Here is a 21,719-nt window from a genome sequence, read left to right as displayed (position 1 = left end):
CCTGTATTTCCTCTGTTATTTAAAAATGTTTAAAACATGTTGATAATATTGTTTGATTGTTAATCGATTTTAATGTTGAATCATACTGTACATAGTTCGCCCTTGTGAAACACTTTGTTTTGAAAAGTGCCGGAGGCCTATACCGATAAATACGGTATGTTAATTATTATTATAATTATTAATACAACAGGTGTTTAATTCAATGTGTTTTTAATATTGTTATTTTCAAATAAAATGAAGTTCGAGCTGTGTTCTTTATAAAAACAAGATCTGGTCTGCAAATCTTTTTTTCTAAATATGAGTGTTGAAAAACGGGGGTCGTCTTATAATAAGGGTCGTCTTATATTCGGACCAATACGGTATGTGCAACTTTTTGATCCAGTAGATGTCGCCCTTGAGCAACAGCATGAAACCAAAACAAACTGCTGATTGGCCACACCTCCTCCATACTGAAGCCTCCGCGGTTTGAATTAGAAAAACGCACCACAATGAAGCACCATTAAGCGTAAGAGGCAGACAAAATTGTCCTTGGCTCGAGCTGCATTCTTGTGTTAGCATGCTAATGTTAGCACACTTTAGTTAGGTCATAGCTTCATATTAAACATAAATTGACACAGAATGACTGAGATCTAAATACACTTATGTGACATAAATAATCAGTGAGTATGTTCTTCTTGTCTCTAGTCCTTGACTAAAACAGCTTTTATACACAAGGGGAGGTCCATGTAAACACAGCTCTCACAACAATACAGACTCGAGCTTCTCACTCATTGTAGACAGTCATGACTCAGAGACACATTTACACAGGATAGACTTGATTTCTGACTCATTTATGTGTAAAATGTTGCACATTCTGTTTTTAAGTTGGCAACACACTGGATGATTTGCCCCGCCAGCGATTGCGTCTTGTCGATTATTTGTCAAAATAATCCTCAAGGGTGTGGTGTCAGTACAATTATTCAACCGCTCAATCAGGCTGCCTTCGACAGAATACAGGGGTGCAAACTCATCAGAGATGAAAAAGGTGACTTTTTTTTTTTTTTTTTTATATATCAGCTTTAAAATGTTAATTTACAGATGATTTAAAGAAGCAGTGCAAACAATAAGAAAAACACAATTGCTTGTCGATATCTATGTTCTGTTCTAACTTTTTGATAATGCTTCAGTGAAACATGAAGAACCCCATGATGCTCCCAACCTTCAGTCCCTTTTTATAAAATGGGATGAATTAGAAGAACAGGGCTTACTATGTCCTACTAAGGGGTGATGTGAAGGGCAGTCACTATGCAAGTAGCTCTCAGAGCAGAGTCTGAGAGAGCATCATAAAACAGTCATCAAGTATGAAAATATTATCGCATATCTTCTATCATAAAATATGTAACATTATCAATATATTAACCTGATGTTTTGCTCCTGCTGATTCTCATTGAGGTTATATTCTTGAAGGTTAAGTTACCTTCAAGCTAGCACGCATTTCTCTCAACATCTTTACCCATGGCTACCAAATGTTAAAAATGATCAGACAGGATGTTTAACAGAAAGGCTGGCCTGCTAGCCAGACTTTGAATCTTTCCACAGTGTTTTCACGGAAAATAACGTTATGTAAATTAGCCATGTGCTGCACATTGCGACTCATTGAATCAGGTTTCATGCTTCTTGTGGTCGATGCGGTGATATTGTGCAATCGCGGTCGGCGCGTGAATGGTCTGCGGAGGGTCTGAGCGCCCAGTAAGGCCGAGTAAAAATGATTTTGAATCTTAGATGAGACCGAGACCCTCAAAAAGTGGACCAGTCTTGGAGCACTACAACACTCGTCTGGTGCTCACATTTTCCTGTTGATTCTGTTTGACACTAGATAATCTATGTTTATAGATAAATAATATATAAGGAATCAAAATTGATAAGGCCTCCAACATGTGGCAGAAAAAGGACACAGGTGTCCCATTTACTTCCACAAATCTCTTATTACATTACAATAATATTGCATGTCATCCTGGAGACATCAGAGTCCTTCTTTCTGATGTTCAGGGTTATTGTTCTCTCGCAGTCTACACAGGAAAACCACAGAACCAGTAGAGCGGCACGCAGCAGAGTGCAGAGTGCAGAGACAGCAGGAGCCGAATGCTAACGACACCTCCAAGAGTAAAGTCCAGCTGACAGGCTCTCTGATACACTTTACTAACTTAATGCTAAAGACTCACCCATCTGATTAACCACAAAGACGACACAGCTGCTGCAAACATCTCTGCAGTATGACATGCGACTGACCGACAATAATCACACAGTCATATACGTGAAATAGTTCAAACAGCTCAGAGTTCAATGTTTTATCGATGTGAATACAATGATTTCAGAAACAGAAGAAATCTAACCTTGATACTCGAACTACATTTGTGTGACGTGATTCTCTGAAGCATTGCATAACTGAAAAACAGTCTACACACACTGACAGCATGTCCCAACATGTCCCATCAACCTGCAACTTTTACCTGTTTGGGAGTCATTTTCATTTGTAGAAAACGACAGCAACACATTTAAAATATTAAATTGTATTAATCGATTTTTTTGTTTTGTATTTATGAATAAGTCTGATTTACGGTTGACTTTTATTCTAAAGGATTGAATCAGAAATATTTTTTTGCTGGATAACCTAGCAGTTATCTTGCATGCCCCATGTACTGTAGGGAGGCTAAAGTCCTAATTGCAGCACCGTGGGTTCGAATCCGACCTCAGCCTAGTATTATTTTTAGGTTGACTGGTGTTTGACAACAGTTTGTGGTTTATTAAAATAAAGTGAAGCACAAGTAATAAAGAAATGTTCGTAACTAGCAGTTATTGCATTCTGGTGAATATTTATGCAACAACTTGTGGTGGAAGCTCATTCATGTGAAAGGGACACATGAAATGAATATTCATGATTTATCGGTACCATCCTCTGCAAAGTGGTTCAACACCAAAGCAGCACCTGCTGATAGATTCACCTCAAATGTTGCTGCAGAGATCTGGCTGCAAAGATCTGTCTGCAGAGATCTGTCTGCATAGATCTGGCTGCAAAGATCTGGCTGCAGAGATCTGTCTGCATAGATCTGGCTGCATAGATCTGGCTGCAAAGATATGGCTGCAGAGATCTGTCTGCAGAGATCTGTCTGCAGACATCTGGCTGCAGAGATCTGGCTGCAAAGATCTGGCTGCAAAGATCTGTCTGCAGAGATCTGTCTGCATAGATCTGGCTGCAAAGATATGGCTGCAGAGATCTGTCTGCAGACATCTGGCTGCAGAGATCTGGCTGCAAAGATCTGGCTGCAAAGATCTGTCTGCAGAGATCTGTCTGCATAGATCTGTCTGCATAGATCTGGCTGCAAAGATATGGCTGCAGAGATCTGTCTGCAGACATCTGGCTGCAGACATCTGGCTGCAGAGATCTGGCTGCAGACATCTGGCTGCAGAGATCTGGCTGCATAGATCTGGCTGCAGACATCTGGCTGCAAAGATCTGGCTGCAGAGATCTGGCTGCAGACATCTGGCTGCAAAGATCTGGCTGCATAGATCTGGCTACAGAGATCAGGCTGCAGAGATCAGGCTGCAGAGATCTGGCTGCAGAGATCTGGCTGCAGAGATCTGGCTGCAGAGATCTGGCTGCAGAGATCTGTCTGCAGAGATCTGTCTTTGAGTCTTTGCATGGACTCTTTGCATGGACAGAAACATAAACACACCATGTTTGCCATAAAACCTCCTCAGTGTGTGTGCAGCAGTATTAGCCTGGTTATAGAGTGAGGCGGCCCTTGTAAACATCCCCCTGAGCTCGCTGAATATCAAAGGTTAATGGTTTTACAGCTTTCATGGTTAAACATCAGGTCCTCTGCTCCAACAGTGAGTCTCATAATGAGCGCTGACTTGTTGTTGAAGGACCTTGAACTGAGGTGGAAACACCAAACACTTTGTGATATGAAGCCTTTATGATCACATAATTCCACAAAGAGAACAAGGTACCCTCCACACAGGATGAACATTTAATCGTTTTAGTGGTTTAATTAGAAAACAGTCTATTGCAAGGATTGCATCAGACCACAGTAAAAGTTGCACAATGCACATCAACAGCTCCTCATTGGATGTGACAGGGCTGGATACTGACCTCAAAGGTGGCTGTAAGACTAAAACAGCAGGCTTTTGTCTAATTTAAACTTTTTTCTCATCAAGACATAGTTCAGATGGTTGATATGTGAGTTTTTGGGGGCAGAACTGTGATGTCAAAGTTTCTTAAGTTTATACTTTATAAACATTTAGTGTCCTTATTCTTCTAAAGACTCGATAGAAGACGTGTGTTTGATTCTAAAGTGTCTGTAGAGTAACTTTAAAGATCCAATCAGTAAGATGTGTAGTGAGTGAAATTATAAAGTGACCTTACTATATAATCAGACATTAAGGAAACATGCTATGTTGAAGTGCTGGCTTCTCTGACAACATTGCAGCAGCCAGTATGTCCTCCTTCTAACTTTAGAGTCTGGTCCTGAATGCTCTGGATTTGTTTGGACCAGAGAAAGTAGTCCTCGGTTTGCCAGATATGAGAGCAGTTATCAGGTCAAACCAACAGGTGTTGCAACGATGGAAGTAGGGAAGAGAACTGGTTCAGATAGAAGTGATTTTACCCGACCTAAAAAGCCTCTGCATGTTTCTAATAAGCTCACTTCACCAATTTGCATTAAGCTTTGTATCATTAGAAACCTGGTAGTATTTTTGAATGGTCGTGCATCCCGCCCTCATTCTCCCCTGAGATTTAAGTCTGAAAAGGAGTGTCACTGGAAGCTGTTGCGGTTAGCGGGGTGAAACTACAACGCTAGTTCCTCATATTTCGACCACTGAAGCTACAGACCAATCACAGATCAGTGGGTGGGAACTCACTCCCAGAATCGAAACTTAACGTCTGCCATATTGCTTGGAAGCAATGCTAACAGGCTCTATGGAGAAAAAATATAAATATAGCGGCGAGATGGCTGCTGCCGACAGGCCGGTCTTGTGTATTGGCTGCTGCGGCTTCCAGGGCCGCAGCCGAGACATAAGGCCTGCCTGTCGGCGGCGGCGAGGACGAGGAGCCCGGGCCGGCTCGAGCTGGGGCGGACTGGTAGTGTCGGTGCTCTCACTGTTTGCCTATGGACACAGACATAGAGTCTGTTTTCTGCCAGGAATTTCCAAGATCAATTCTGGAAGAAATCTCTGAATCAGTTGAGGAAATGGCCTTATGTGTTGAAGTAAATATGTCTGTACATTTTTTTATTACTATATTTCTACTGCTATACTGTATATTTTGGAGAAACTGTATCGATCGAATTTCCCTCTGGGATTAATTTCTGATTAATCTAAAATAGAGGACCTTAGTGGGAGTGGCCTGCGGTGCTGTGCATTCTGGGATTTGGTGTCTTTCATCCACATGAGCCAAGAAGGCACCAACTTCAAAATGTATTTCACATTTCTACTGCATATATGACCCAAGGTCAATACAGATTAATGTTTCAACAGGTGAAGTATCCCTTTAACTTTTCATTGGAGGCGTATAGTCTTACATAACCCAAACAAACTACACAGAAGAGCCACAGCGTGCAGCATCATAGTCATCATTAACCTGCTAAAACAAAAACAAACAATGTAGCTTCAGTGCTATAGCAACTCTCTACAGGGACAGGAAGTGGTTTCTTTAGTGGCTCCACCCCGCCAGCTAACACCCGCCAGCCCGTCTACTGACAGAGAAACCTGCTCAGTTTGTGAGTGTGCGTGTGGTTACAGAAAAGGCAATCTGCAAGTGGAAATCATCAAAGACTCTTGAGGCGCTGGTCAACCTTGTTCCTACTTTCTTTCAATAGCAGATGCATCACAATGGTTAGAGTGAAGAAGAGATTAGAAGAGGGGATTCAAATTGATACTAAACTGCAGAAATTAAATATACTGGACTGCCCTATCTGTGGGAAAGGGTGAACATAGACTGTAAATATTATTGTTTGAAGCCTGAGTGACGTCACCCATCTGTTCCTACAGGGGGCACTGGAGTCCCATCGACGGCAGTCTCCATACTGGAAATGCTGTCTCAGCCTAAATTTAATTCAACCTAACGACAGACTGCTAATCAGAACTATTTTGATTTTTGAACCAGGCTGGAAACCTGTTAATTTCTGTTTCTTTGGCTGTGGTGTGTATGTGACTTCCTGTGCTTCTGCAGCCAGCCTCTAGTGGACACTCGAGGAACTGCAGGATTTTGCACATCAGCAATGGCTCAAATTTTCAACACTGGAGGTTGCTGCTTGACACTGGCATGAATGCAGCTTGTTCTGAATGTATTGTGAAATATGAGCAGGTGAATCCTAATCATTTCGAAATGAAATTGAATGTATGTGGGAATAGAGTTTGTTATTTATGTTCACGAATAATCATGCAGCCCTAGCCCCGTTTGATACTATTGATTAATACAATAATGAAGACTGGATTGTTTAAAAACACACATTTTTATTGAAGTCTGTGGACTCGACTGCATCTGTGAAAAGACTACCAAAAAAGCTTAAGAGTCAAGATGTCATACGGAAGCTACAAAGAGTGGATAAATACCACTAGAACATAGGAGGTCGGTATAGCATGTCCTCCTTGGAGGAGATTCTGAGGCACACCCATGGCATTGTAGAAGAATAAAGGCCAGGATATGACCATTTGACACCACATTTTTGGCGTTCTGTTTCACCTTTCTCCGCTGAGTGTGTTTTTTCTAAAGATATTTTTCAGCCATTTTTGTCTTTACTGGCTTGGACAGCTGAAGAGAGAGAGTAAATGTGAGGAGGAGAGAGAGGGGGGTTGACATACAGCAAAGGGCCGAGGTCAGATTCAAACCCACGGCTGCTGCGACGAAAACTATAGCCTCCATACATTGGACACGCAATACAACCGCTAAGCCATCCAGCACCCCTAAATTCTTGATTTTTAAAACGGTTCAGATCAACCACTACTGGTGCAATTAAGGGCGTTCTCACACCTATAGTTCATTTTCTCTGAATAATGACAGAAAATTGAGACAGAACTGATAATTCACATATCAAAGTAAATGGTATTTTACTCCTACCAATCACAGTCTGATGATGTCTGTGCACACACTCATCCACAACTGATTGGTCATGCTGAATTCTCAATTTACAGCTGGTGACTGAAAAACGTTTAAAGCCGGCCGAGTCCTAGGGCTGATACTAAAGCCCGGTGCATATGAAACATGGTATGAATGAGATGAGGAGAAGCTTCAAAGACTGCGTCCTAATTGCCTGAACCAAATGAAATTATAATCCCGGTCATGATAAAGATTTAATCTTGATGGAGCAGCGTTTTTTTCATTCAGAGCCGGATCAAACTGATCACCAAGTGACGGCTCACAGTACGCTGTCAGAATCATGTCCTTGGATAAACTGCAGCAGAAAGTGCTGGAAGATTAATTTTCACTATCTGTGAGAATAAAAGGACCCTATGAGGAGCTCTGAAGACCTGCAGGCTGTTTGGTATCTGTGTCCGTGTTTATTTAGACGACGTCAGTGAGAAAACAGTGAGGCAGCGAGGAGCTCAGTCAGATGACGCCAACAGGACTTTTATGGAGTTTGTGTTGGACAGCAGCCCAAACAAAGAAGCATTGGATGGAAAGTTGCTTCCACACACAATGTAATCAAGATTCAGGCTCTTCAGAAACTTAATTGTTAAAAATGATTCTTAAACATGAGCATACTATAGCTGTCATCAGGGTCCGAAATTAAAGGTCACATATTTTGCAGAAATCCACTTCACCATGTTCCTCTAACACTAAAAGTGTCTCTAATCCGTCTACAAACCCCCCAATGATGAGAAAAGTCCATCCTCTCCGTCTTCTGCCTGCTCCACTTTTCAGAAAGAATGTGCTCAAACAGGCCGTTTGGAGATTTTCCCTTCATGACATCACAAAGGGCAGTAACCCCTCCCCCAGGTGTGTGACACTCCCACAGCTAGGTGTTTGTTCTGCCCTCAGGGTCTGCCTTCTCACCGTTAACAATAGGACATGGAGCGAGAAAGCCTGAGACACCCAAGCCCTTCCAGAGAGGGGGCGTGGTCAGACACAGCTCATTTACATTTAAAGGTACAGACACAGAAACAGCCTGTTCTGAGCAGGGCTGAAACAGAGGGGTTTATAGGCATGATCAAATACAGGATCAGAGTGGATTTAGAACAAGAAACTTCACACACACGTTTCGGGGAACTCTGAGACTGATTTACACTGGTTGAAGAGGAGGAGAGTATGTCATCTTATGGAACTTATTTGACTTAACCCTAACCCTCGATGAAAAATCCATGAAACAATCTGTTGTTTTTTGTTTTTTTTTAAACTAAAAATAAAGAAGCTCTGATGCATTGTTTCAACATCAGTATCAGACGATATTGCCCTGTCGACTGGCATCAGCAAATTATGAGACAATGTGCCAAATCAATTTAATGCTGCCATCTAGTCCACCTGACTGCTGATTCAGAGAAGAGTTAGTTTATTGGGCAGAGGAAGTCACCTGTTGGACAAACTCTGACTTGTGCACATTGTCAAATACGAGAGGAAATGTCAGCACGGTGGGGGTCTGACACCAAAAGAAGTCATGAAACGAACATCTGTATCAGAATCGCAAATCCACTAAATTGTTATTTCAAACATTGAAATTGTTTCAGCCTTAATTTTTCCAATTGCTGCATCTGTAGTTGATAAAGTATAATGTTCCTTTAGATTGGAGAAAAGTATCTACGTCACAGTTCGGATCATTTTGTTGGATCCCAAAAAAAAAAAAAGGTGAGAGTGAACAAAAAAACCCATTTGACCGGATCATGTGCTTTCCTAACCGTAGAACTCGGTCTGTATTCAGATCATAGATCAACTGTAAAAAAAACAAAAAAACAGTGCCGCATGGTGACTGAGTGTGTGTGCTTCAGTGTTTGTGTGAATATGACACTAGTAAAAAATAATTTCCTGTTTTTATAACACGGCAACAAAATTAGAATTGCTGTTTGTTTCCTGTTTATTGGGTAATTTTATTGGTGTCATTATGAATTCATAAGTTCTTGAGTTATTGCAAAAACATGTCTTTCGAGACACCTCATCGACCTTGACTTTAGTTTCATCCTTAATGAAAACTGTATTTCTCGTCAGATTGATTATACTTTCAGAGGGACAACCCCCCAGCCCAAAAATAATGCCTCTAACCACAGGTCAAGCTTTTGCTCCTCAGCCCAACCAAGTCAACAACGTATTCAATTTAATATTTTATGAATCAGAAAAGAAGCTAATCCTAAACTTTGACAAGCTTAATTAATGAAACACTAAGTCTTCCTATTGACAAGAGCTGTTGTAAACATAAAGAGGGAGGATGTAAAGGTAATTATTAGCCATTGCATTTATATTTATTTGCATCAGAAACAATTGCAGACTATTAAATTTATCAAAGACTGTATATGGACGTAGTTTCAGTGATGTCACCCATTGGTTTCTGTAGGGGCATTATACTGATAGTGGTCTCCATATTGGAATTTACGTATCTTTCAGTCTGTCGAGAAACAGACAAAGAGGTGGAGTTGAGGCGGGTCTTAAGCCACTTGGTAAACACCTACAATACACCTAACTGTCAGTCAACTAAGACGCCCCTGATTATGCACATGTATGACTCAAAACCAGGGGTGCTACAGGATTTCTTTCCATGAGATCTCACCAAAATTAAAACTTCACAATATTTCTTGTCGAAGGGCAAACTGTTGTGCAACATCAGTATGTAGATGAGCAGCAGCTCTCAGACTTATTTAAACTGGTTGAATATGTGACCTTTAAAGAGTAAACTTTTAACTCAATAACAGTATCAGTGTAAAGACCCCGTTATTGTTCAAGCTCCACAGACGACATATCCCTTAAAAAGGTCAGATGGTTTCAGTGCTAATAACCTAAAAATGCTTTTTTAACATATTATCCCCCTTCTCCACCTTCTCAAACAGTCCCCTGTGGTCTTAATGAAACATCTGTGCTGTGCTTTAGACAAAATATAACATGAATCAAGCACCAGTGGAGGATTGTGACCCTGTATAAACCAGCTCTCGCTCTGTTTTGGTGTGTGTCTCTTTAAATGCAATGAGCCCCCCCTGAGTTTTCCCTGTAGGCATCACTCCTTTGCTTAGAATAAAAATGGTAGACCTGAGCAAAAGTGTTCCTCTAGGCTGGGGGTGGAGTCCATGGGTGGAGATACCAGGGGAGGGGAGGGGATTTTATTTTTTACCAGAATCCCACTGTGACATCACAAGGAGAGCACATTTGAAACGTAGCATTTTTCACTGTATTGTAAGACTTATGCAGACCACGAACAAAGGACTGGATGAGATTAATTCACATTTTGTGGGTCGGTAGACACTCAGGGTTACCCAAATATATGTTCAAAAACACTGTAGAAGTGGATTTTTCACTATGTGTCCCCTTTAATAAAACACTGAGGTCGAATTTATTACACATTGGCTGCAACTTCAGCACTGAATGGATCAAGTAATGAAAGTGCAAACCAGGCCCGTCTCTAATCGACTGGTGTTCTCCCATAACCTCAGAGATTTGAATCAATGGCATATAATGAGTAACGTGACAGCGCTGTTGATTTACAGCCATCTCTGACCATGAGTCTGTGAAACGACAGATTAATTGTTCTGTTCCACAGATTATATGAGCTCAGTGATAAGAGATGATTACGAAAGGCTGAGTAAGAAATGATCTCTTGGACAGATGAGAGCTGCCTCGAGTCCTTTATGTGGAAACTGAGGATCAAAGTCTTCCAAATGCAGCGTAAACTTTTGAGGCAAATGTGCCCAGTAAAAGAATGTTAACGAAACGAACTAGAGGAAGCTGTAGATCAGTGAATTTTCTGATGGGTACAGTTACCAGTGTTTCCCCTACCATTATATTGGCTTTAGCTTGCAGCCCGTAAGACTCAAAAATAAGTCAAATAAAATGGCCTAAACACAACTTTCAAACTTGGCCCCTCCTCCTCCTGGGCTCATCGCCAACAGAAGCTCACACTAACTGCAGGACTTTAGCGTGTAAGTTTACTGCTTGTACCAACACTGCAAGCTACCTGAGAATATCACATTTGTTGCAATGGAAAAGCTGATAATTTAGCAACTAACTGCAGTTGTTTGGCACCTGCCTGTCCAACAGGAAGCCCACCAACTTTGCGACCGCAGGTGAAAGCCAACACAAGGTTCACCCTCATTTTGAAACAAGCTTTATCCCCTCAGTGTTTCACCTCACAGTTTATATTTTCTCTTCTTGGCAGTGACGTCCATGTCCGTCATATTCGCCAGTTTTGAATCTCATCCAATCGCTGAATTGTATCCAATGCTAAATTCACCTGTGCGCTGTCATACTGAGAGTAACTCAAACAATTCAAGTGTTCTGCAATTTACTGTTTTTTGTCAATGGAGTCTGGGGGCTTTGAAGAGGGTGATTTAATGCTCGTGTTTGCCCTTTACTCTCCAACAAAAACATGTATCTTTGCAGGAATCGTGTCCATAATCTTGTCAGAAACTTAAAATAACAATCTGAGTCTTTAAGAGACAAAAACATGAACGTTTATGATCCCATGCATTTGCCTTCAAGGATGAAGTTGAAGCCCTTACAGCCTGTTTCTCTTCTGCACAGCTTGAGAAATCTATTAGCTATTAATAAACTCTTTGCACCAGTAAAACCTCTGGAAAGGGCCATTGTTTGAAATACAGATAAGAGCCATTCATTGCAGCAGTGTTAAATAATCATTTGACATTTTCACTTCTACAAGCACACAACAATTTGCTTTAATCACGGTGACAGCCCCATCTTGCCCTAAACAACACACTCACATGCTCACTTCACTTCAGCACTAATGACAGTGTATGTCGGCAGAGGTTGTAGGTATTTCAGGGTCAGCATGGCCTCCCTGTTGAGGCGTGAGAGTCCTCTCTGCTTTCCTCTCTGGCCCTGGAGCCTTTCTCCCCATGCAAACACTGCGGACAAAGCCTCTTTCTGCTGCTGGGGATCTCCATGGTGACCAATGGACGGCTCCTCGGTGTGGAGGAGGACTAAGCCGCTGGAGGCCAGGATGTTACCATAATATGATGACATGCTCACTTAGTTCATGCTTTTATCTCCCAGGAAAATAAATCTCAAAAGAATCAGATATCCAACTCTTTGCTGAGACTTCCACCACGTCCCTTCATGCAGAATGAAAAGGTTTGCCCACGGGGACCTGGACAGCAACTGCAAGACCAATCCAAGACGATGACGTGAAAGGAGCTATTGTTTGTAGCGTTAGCAGGGCTGGTTTCACGTCATCTTTGGTAGGCCCACTCATGTGTGTCACACTGGGAGGCCAGTATCAGACCATTGGTCAGGCTGGGCTCTGCCAAGTTTCACATCAGGGAGGAATGTAGCTGGAGGTTTGCAGCATCCTAACAAGCTGCAGCCCGAGTTCTGACTTAAAGGAGGTCTTATTGAAGCCGCACAAAATGAAAGAAAGACCCAAAGATGAGGTTTGTAGCAGTAGAGCAGAGGCAAAATGTGCTGACATGTTGGAGATCTTTTACAGCTAAAGAAACTGTGTTTTTCTCTGGTTCTACTATTTATAGGTTTATTTTGAAACTTCTCATTTTGGAACTTTTTTCAGGCTGTGAAAAAATCTAATGAAAACAAGTTCCTGTTTATTTTCAAACCACAGAATACTAATTGTTATAACTTAAAAAAAGTTCACAAATCCATATTTGATGGAATCATTTTTTAAGTTAAAATGTCCTTAAATCAGCATCTTTACATGTATGAACACCATAGTAAATTAGTTCAGTCATTCAAGCCGACCTTCTTGAATGTTTGTACCAAGAGTGGGATAGTATCACCAACCAGCCGTTTTAGAAACTGGTGAATAGCAGACTAAAACACATGAAAGCAGTCGTTAAAATCTGGGTTATGGGGCACCGATAGCCTAGTGGTTAGTGTGCGTGCGCCCCATGTACGGATGCCAAAGTCCTCCGGGCAGGCGGCCCAAGTTCGAATCCAACCTGTGGCTCCTTTCCTGCATGTCTGTCCCCACTCTCTCTCTCCCTAATTTCCAACTCTCCACTGTCCTTTCTCTAAATAAAGGCAAAAAAAAAGCCCCAAAATAAACCTTAAAAAATAAATCAGGGTTATTCCACCAATTACTGACATTTACATTTTGATTTTCTTTTTTATTATTGTGTTCTAAATCGGGCTATTCTAAACTGTGCCTCGCTTAAGGGTACCTCGGAAGTGGGTGGGTGCTCAGGAAGTGACCTGGCACCTCTCCAGCTACCAGACTAATTTCCAGACTTTGTCCGAACTTGAACCACCTATCCTCTGGTTCCCAACCCAAAGTCCCTACAGACTGAGCTCCTGCCGCCCCAGTTAAAGGATGAAGCGTGACAAGAGGCGAAGCTGAACCAACATTTGTGGAATTATATCGTATCGTGAGCTACCGGCTATTCTCACCCCTACTGTAAACCATCAGCAATCATTGGAGGACGGTGCAGCTTTTTTCTTTATGAATCCCTATCAGCAGACATTTGCCTGCAAATGCAGCAAAAAGCAACAACACACAAGTCATCTCATTCAATACTTGCTTTTCAAGTTGCTAACCCCCGGATCAAAGATGATGACTCCATCACTCCCTGAGGCTAAACCAACATCAGACCAAAGTTTAATGGGTCTCATGATTCATGAATCTGGTGATGTAAGAGTATACAAAATTAAAAAGTCCTCTGGTTAAACTTTTAACGCCAGTCAACATTGAACCAGTTAAATATTAACTGATTTCACTGCATGGCCAGGTGGAAAAGGTGTGTTTGAAATGCACACAATAGTAAACAAACAACAGATAATACCTTGGATTATCCCATTCACATTTGAATATAAAGCCTGCAGCCGTATCAGTCACAATAAAATGAAAAACATTTAGCTCACATATCAAAGATGGAGAAGCAACGACTGCATAAGGCTGCACAAACACCAAGGTTGATGTGAGCATTAGCTGAAAGTTAAACAACGTGAAATTAAAAGACAATGCATCACAACGACTCTCATGTTTGTGGCTGACCACTGAGGTAAAGCCTAAAAATAACAAAGTATCCCATTATTTTAGTAATCCCTGAAACACACGTCATATTCTCAGAGCTAAATTCCTCCACAATGAGGCCATTTTACATTCCAGTTACACAACATTTAAATTAAAGTCCAGACTTTCCAACGGCTACAAACAGCCACAGCCATGTTTATGAATGTTTCAAACTACACTATAGAATATTGTTTCATAACAGACAACAGAAGGATTACGGTAACCCAAGGAAAGAAAAGCATTTCAAAGAACTTCAAAGTACTTCATAATATGGTAGAGCGGGTCTGAAAGTCCCAGACTGAGTGTCTGCTGTTGTTGATCCACCTTCACCAATAGGGTTTTGAAGAACTATATATTGAATTGGGAAAATAATAATTGCAATGCATTGATGAATCGATTTGTTAAACCAGCCCTAATATTTTCAAACCTTTTTTCTGACTGTTAAGCCATTGGTCTATTCATCCAACTATTTGAACCATTGATTGCTTGTGGCTACCTTTAAAGACTTCTGTGCTTCCCTCATGACTAGCTTTCCCCCTATCTTACATGATCTATGTTAGGAGTCGCATGCTCTGCATGTGTGTAATGATAGCGCTACTTTTATTGCAATGTGTCAAGTCATATCTTGTGTAATCCTGTCTGATTTTGACAACAGGTTTAAAAAAAAGAAAAGAAAAAGATGTTATGTCTGTCTGACGTGCATCAGAGAGACAAAGCCTCTGGTCTGACAAGCCAAACCTGACGGAGAACTCAAGATGGGAAGTGGAGATACTGACAGGCATTTATGTGACAGAGACTCTGTTCACCAGGAAAGAGTAGAGGCCTGGCATGTTTCACTGTGTTGTGTCACTTCTCTGTCTGAACTTAGAGGCTTTCACTGGCCCTGAAAGTGCCTACTTAATGAGGGATCTATTTCCAAATAACCTTTCAGCTTAGAGGTAAGAGTAGCCTCAGAGCAGAGAGGACAATGTGAGCCTTAGACACCTGCAGAAAGAGCTGTAATGTTTATACTATGGAAGGTGAGGTAATTGGATATATTAGGGCATAATAATTAAAGTTGAGAACCAATGACTGAGAATGCTTCATCATGAAAATATTTCATTCATGATATCAGTAACTCGAAGCTTGAACCAAAGTCAACTGGATTTGGCTGAAGATGTTGGAAGACGTTTCACCTCTCCTCCCAACGGCTTCTTCATCGGAGGCGAGGGTCAACGTCTTCAAGATCTTCAACCAAGTCCAGTTGCCTTGGGATCAAGCTTCGAGTTACCATGACCTGGACGACTGAGAACCTACACAGAAATAAGTAACATTTAAGATATCCAACTTGTTGGATTCGACAAATATACACCTTCCCGTCAGGATGTTAGTCAACAAAATGTCTCTTCACTAAGAAATTCCTGGTAGAAAGAAAAAAAAATTAAAGTGATGTGACATCAAAGTAAGTGGACCTTGACTCATGAGTGTTTGGATCCAAACGGCTCATACCTTGAAGTGATGATCCAGTGGTTTAAAAAAAAAAAACTCTTTGAAAGACAACAATCAGATTTTTTTGCTATTCTGGATGATGCATTATGATGCATCCATCAACTGGATGATGGATGGGCACATCTGATGTGCCCATCCATCATTTTAACACATCCAGATGTGTTATGACATTGGTAAAAATTCTTCGAATCAATTACAGAGAACGCTATACGATGGAAATATAGTTTTATATAGCATCTCTATTTTGTGTTGGGTTGCCAAAGCAATACATCCTTGTCTGGACTTTTTGGCAAGAAACAGTTTCTTAACCTAAAAACTGCCTTTCTTAAGAAATATTACATAAAGTAAGTGGATTTATAACACTCAAATTAATCCAAAAACAAAGAATAGACTTCCATTATGTTATATCAATTGATTCTACATAAGTTTTGATTACATTTTTTACTTAATACAATGCTTTCCTCTTAAGGATTTTTTGTAAATGTCAACAAAACTATAAATATTGAGTATCTGTCCTTTTGACCTAACAGGTCTTAAGGTTTAGCTCAGAGGGGATTAATTAAAGTCTAAACGGACAGGGAAACTAAATCAAACCCTCTGATTAAGCATTATGAGTCAAAGCTACTTCTTAAAGCAGTGTTCTCAACTGGTGGGTCAGGACTCCAAAGTGGGTCACAGAGCCATTTTCAGTGGGTCGCCATTGTGTGCCTGGAAAAAACATTGTGTCAAAAAGTCTGTGAAGTGCTTTTTCAAAGTGTTTTGTTTAGTTTCTTTGTTCTGACACGCGTTGTGCTTTTTGAGGTCTAAACTGCACAATCTTTCAGTGAACAAATCTGATTGGTTGACATTTCTTTTTAAATTTGGGCCGTGGTTTTTCATGACAGAGTTGGTGGTGAGGTGCTGCTTATCAACAAGCAAGGCAGGCTAACTGCTTGGGGGGCCCCAGGCCAGTAGGGGACCCCCAAGGGCTGATACACTTCAAAACACAGCAATGGCTGTGAACTACTGTCATTTCAAACTTTTCACAGCAAATGTGCAAAATTTGAAATGACAGTAGGAAACCCCCCTAAGTGGCCCCATCTGACAACCCGCACTCATATAATAGTAAATGACTGAATGATGCTTGTCTAGCCCGAAATATGGGGGAGACACTTTAATAACATGTCTAAAAAATGTTGTTGGTGTCAGATTATTTATAACATAATGGGGACGAATGATGTTTGGAGGGGTCCCAACAGACCGGGTTGGGTCCTGATGCTGGACCAGTTGAGAACAACTGTCTTAAAGCGTGATTAGTTTTTTAAAAAAGTAATAAAAGTGTAATTAAGTGAACACTCTGTTGGCTATAAGTTACCTTGGTGCTGGAGCTCACACTCAGCCTCTCGGACCTCACCGAGGAGGAGTCCCCGTTCTCCCGCGGGGCAGGGGTGGTCTGCCTCGGGGTGCCGTTGCTGTGTGTGTCCCCGCGGTCTGAGTCGCTGTCCCCGCCCGGCAGGGGAATCCCCTCCGTGGCGTACTCTTTCCGGCACGGCAGGTTGTGTTTCTTTAGCAGCTCGGCGGTCTCGTCGTCCACAACGATTAGCTCGAGCGCCCCGGCGGTGGCCCGTATCCTCGCGACCACCTGCTGATGGCTCTCCCCCTCCACGCTCTCTCCATTCACGAACGCGAGGCGATCCCCCGCGAGGAGCCCAGCTTCGGAGGCGGGAGTGTCAGGCTCCACGAGCCGAATGAACTGCCCGGTCTTGCCCTTCTCTCCGTGGAGGTGGAACCCGTAGCCGCTGGTTCCTTTCTCCAGCACGCACAGTCTCGGTCGCAGTTTTGACATGTTTTAAAACTTTAAGAAGATTTAAAAGTAAGAAGTGGCAGAATAACCGCGGAGGGAAACAGACACCTGTTGAGTTCACGGAGCTGAACTTCCGCCGGACTGAGTGAGTCACAGTTAAACTTTCCACCGATAATGCTGCGTTTTCACTTCACAGATCCTCCCCTCTGAACTGCTGCTGTGTTGCAATCTTGTTTCTCTCATCCAATCCGACAACGGCCCGTCCCCAGAGGAGCTTACGTCAAGTTAACAGCTAATTACACCAACACACGTCAGCTGTTTCAAAATAAAAGATTGTGTCGTTCAGAGTAACATTTAGAGAAGCGAAGCCCCAGAGGAACCAAGGTCACATAGACATACTTAAAGAGGACATGTTATACCCCTTTTCTACCTTTTCTACCAGTCCCCTGTGTTCTGAAACATCTGTACTGTGTGTAAGAGCCATATTCATGTTTTTGGGTCAAGCAACAGCAAGAGCAGCTGAGGAGGAAAAAAGAGGAACTTGACTTGAAAGTGGACTTAGCTGCATTCAATGCTAAGTTGGCAGTATTACAGGATTGTGATGCTCACAGTTCTTCAGGAGGCTCAAATGGCATGGACTCTTATTTTGAAAGGGAAAAGGAGAAGGCCGAACCAGTCATTGCCTTAACCCCCATGGCAAAGGAGTACAAGCCTGCATCGAAACCTTCACAACAAAATCAGCGGACAGAATCATCATTACCATCTGACAAACCAAAATCCATGGATGTGTGGCGAAAACAAACTGTACAATTGTTGCAAACCGTCACAAGCCCCCAGTGGCACCCAATTGAACAGCAACAGGGGAATAACATACCAGCAACATCACTGCATGTGCAATGGCAGCCTATGATTGCTCAATCAAATGATGGACCAAGGCAATCTACAATTGGCACCATGGCTCCCAGGTTATCGGAACCATGAGAGGTCGTCAACAGCTGCGGGAATGGCCCGTATGCCATCAGGACAGTGCTGAGATGGTCCGTAAATGGTCCACTGAATGGAAACGGTGGCGCCATGGAGGCAGAATTTCCCTCTGCAAAAGTAAGCAGGATCGCTGTGAGTAAACTGGAGGAGATGTTGGCTGCCCAGTATAACCATGACTTCAATGACAAGAATGTGGAGGATGAACAAAAATGATGAACAAGAGAAGACATGACGTTTTTGGAAATTGTCAGTGATTCAGCAAAGCAGGTGAATGGGCATTACAGCCTGAAAATGCCTTTTAGAAAAGAGCAGCCCATGCTCCCAAATAATCTATCAGTGGCCAAGCAAAGGATTCTTGGGCTCAAGAAAAGGTTTGAGAAAGATGAACAGTTTCATCAGGAGTACGCAAACTTCTTCAATGACGTCATTGGTAAAGGATATGCAGAGAAAATCCCTCAACATCAGTTGGACTGTGAAGAAGGAAAAGTCTGGTATATCCCCCATCATGGTGTTTACCATCCCAGGAAGAATAATTTCTTCCAGGGTCCTAACCATACAAGCAGTCTGATTTGAGTGCTTACAAGATTTCAGGCAAGAGCCTGTAGTTTTAATGGCAGACATACAGCAGATGTTCTATCAGGTCAACGTTGCAGAAACCGACAAAGACTTCCTACGTTTCTTGTGGTGGCCTGAGGGTGACTTGAGTCAAGAAATTGCAGATGACCGTCCACCTGTTTGGAGCTGTTTCATCCCCTAGCTGCGCTTGCTATGCACTCAGGAAGACAGCAGAGGACGGTCAGGCATTATTCCCTGCTGATGTGATTCAAACGGTAAACCAAAACTTTTATGTTGACGACTGTTTGAAGAGCACATCCTCAGAAGAAGCCATTCAGTTGATTAAACATCTTACAGCTCTCTGTCAAAGAGGAAGAAGCTAAATGCTATGGAGTGATCTTTACCTGTTTAGCAAGCAGAGCTGTTCACCTTGAGGTTGCAAACTCACTGGATACTGATGAATGTGTAAACGCTTTGCAGCGATTTATAAGTAGAAGAGGCGAAGTTTCTCATATGCTGTCCGACAATGGCATCAATTTTGTTGGCGCAAATAGAGAACTGAAGGAGGCTCTCGCTGCACTTAAACACGACCAGATCCAAAGAGTGCTCATTCCAGCTGGAGTGGAAATTCAATCCTCCAGGAGCATTACATTTTGGCGGAGTTTGGGAGCATATGATTCGAACAATAAGGCGTGTTCTCAAATCTGTTACACCAGCAGCAATTGGATGATGACAACCTTCACACAGTTCTCTGTGAAGTTGAGGCCATATTAAATGGCCGACCCATCACCCAGCTGTCTGAGGATCCCAACGATCTTGAACCTCTTACGCCAAATCATATCCTCCTCCTGAAAGGCAAACCTGTATTACCACCTGGGCTGTTTGTGAAACAGGACCTGTATGCAAAAAGAAGGTGGAGACAGGTTCAATACATCTCAGATCTGTTCTGGAAGTGGTGGGTTCAGGAGTACCTCCCTCTGCTTCAACAACGGCAAAAGTGGAACAGAGAAAGGAGGAGTCTTGTGCCTGGAGACATTGTCATTATCATGGATTCAACTGCCCCTCGTGGCTCTTGGCTGCTCGGCCGATTGATCGAAACATTTACTGACAAACATGGTGTTCTTCGGTCTGTTTGCCTTAAAACAAAGTCTAATGTGTTGGAAAGACCAGTCACCAAACTTTGTCTATTGAATGCAGCTGAAGGTGTTTAATGATAATGCATTAATGACATTGTTTGTGTTTGTGGCTCTTTGTTTGTTTTGTGTGAATTGTTAGCTCCACCTGTCACTAACAACTAGGGGCCGGAGTGTAAGAGCCATATTCATGTTTTTGGGTCAAGCTGTAAAACATGTTCATTATTGTGCCACTGTGTGTCACTGTCCTATTGCTTAGGGCACAGGTACTGTATATAGGTACGTCACTTGTCAAGGTACGGGATGTGTTTGACCCCGGAAGGGCATATGGTTTTTGACCGCTGTGGCGGCGGGCGGCATGGAGAAACCGCAGCTGTATTGTTTATTTGTTTTGTTCAATAAATGGAAACTGATCGACGCTGTATTCACTTCGCATGGTGCTGCAATAAAATGGATTGTATTATGCTGCAAACCAAAGACACGCCTGCAGAAATGTTATTGAAACAACATACAGCAAACGGTATCGTATTGACCTACATACAACAGTACAGCGCATCAGCCAGGTCACTCCTGGGAGTCAAAACACATCGGCAGCTTTAGTATTGGACGAAGCTTCTATACTGTGCTTTGGTCAAAATATAACATGAATCAAGCACCAGAGGAGGTTTGTGACCCTGTATAAACCAGCTCTCTCAGAACGCTCCGTTTTGGTGTGTGTATCTCTTTAAATGCAATGAGCCCCCCCGGAGTTTTCTCGGTAGACATCACGCCTCTGTAGAGAGAATAAAAATGGCAGACCTGCTCAAGAGTTTTGCTCTAGGTGTCCCCTTTAAATTACAGAAGAGAACATCCATAAATTTTATTATACCATGGCTGTCAGAAACCATATTTTCATACCATTTATTCATAAATAAACATGCTTCTCACACACTTGGGCCCATGTGTGTGAGAAGCATGTCTTTAAATAACAGTGTAAACCAGAATTCCCCCCTCAGGGATTAATAAAGTATGACAAACTATATAATTTGAATGTATTTTTTATTTAATAGAGAAAACGCAAATGAATGTAGTTTTAATACAGAGCGTCAAACGGGTGTGCTGCACAGAGACTTTATAGCTATAAGTTTGTGTCCCACTCATGTTTTCAGTAAAATGTGTGTTGTTGTTTTCTTGCAGGACTGTCACCGTGCAGGATAAATACGAAAACTCATGCTTTTGTAAAGGACTCAAAATGTCAAGAAAAACATATTTCACCAATAGCATTCATTCTTTCAGTCGTGTATGAGCGGTTTAATAGTTTCTTTTGTCTTGCCTACGCCTATTCAAAAAGTTTTTTAATTCTTGAGCTTTTATTTTGAAAGCCACACCTGCAGAAAGGAAGCGTGTGTCTTGTCCTGTAAGTTTGACTAGCTTCACCGTGTTTTTAATTTTGATAGCGGCACGTGTTTTGACTTCCGTTTCGTGCCTGAAATCACTTAAAGACAACATAAAGATAGTAACTGCATTTTGTTGTCATTTGTTTTGTGGTTATTTGATTATGTTAACCACCCCCCCCCCCCTCTCTCTCTCTTTCAAACAAACCCACACTCAAACACACGCGCGCGCCCTTGTGGCTGCAGTTAACCA

The 21,719-nt window shown here is 42.0% G+C and overlaps 1 protein-coding gene across 1 annotated transcript in view; it reads right to left on the bottom strand.

Moving 5' to 3' along the window:
• nherf1a (NHERF family PDZ scaffold protein 1a) overlaps positions 1-17,619 on the bottom strand; it is a 29,998-nt gene extending 12,379 nt beyond the window's left edge. Inside the window, exon 1 of the mRNA XM_065949341.1 lies at positions 16,993-17,619. Coding sequence (XP_065805413.1) covers positions 16,993-17,463 — 471 coding nt within the window. The 5' untranslated portion in view covers positions 17,464-17,619. The remainder of the gene's footprint in view (positions 1-16,992) is intronic.
• Between the last annotated feature and the right edge of the window lie 4,100 nt (positions 17,620-21,719).

Source organism: Labrus bergylta, chromosome 21 (assembly GCF_963930695.1).
Source record: "Labrus bergylta chromosome 21, fLabBer1.1, whole genome shotgun sequence".
NCBI lineage: Eukaryota > Metazoa > Chordata > Actinopteri > Labriformes > Labridae > Labrus > Labrus bergylta.
The sequence above is the reverse complement of the archived record's forward strand: the minus strand, read 5'-3'. Positions and strand labels throughout refer to the sequence as shown.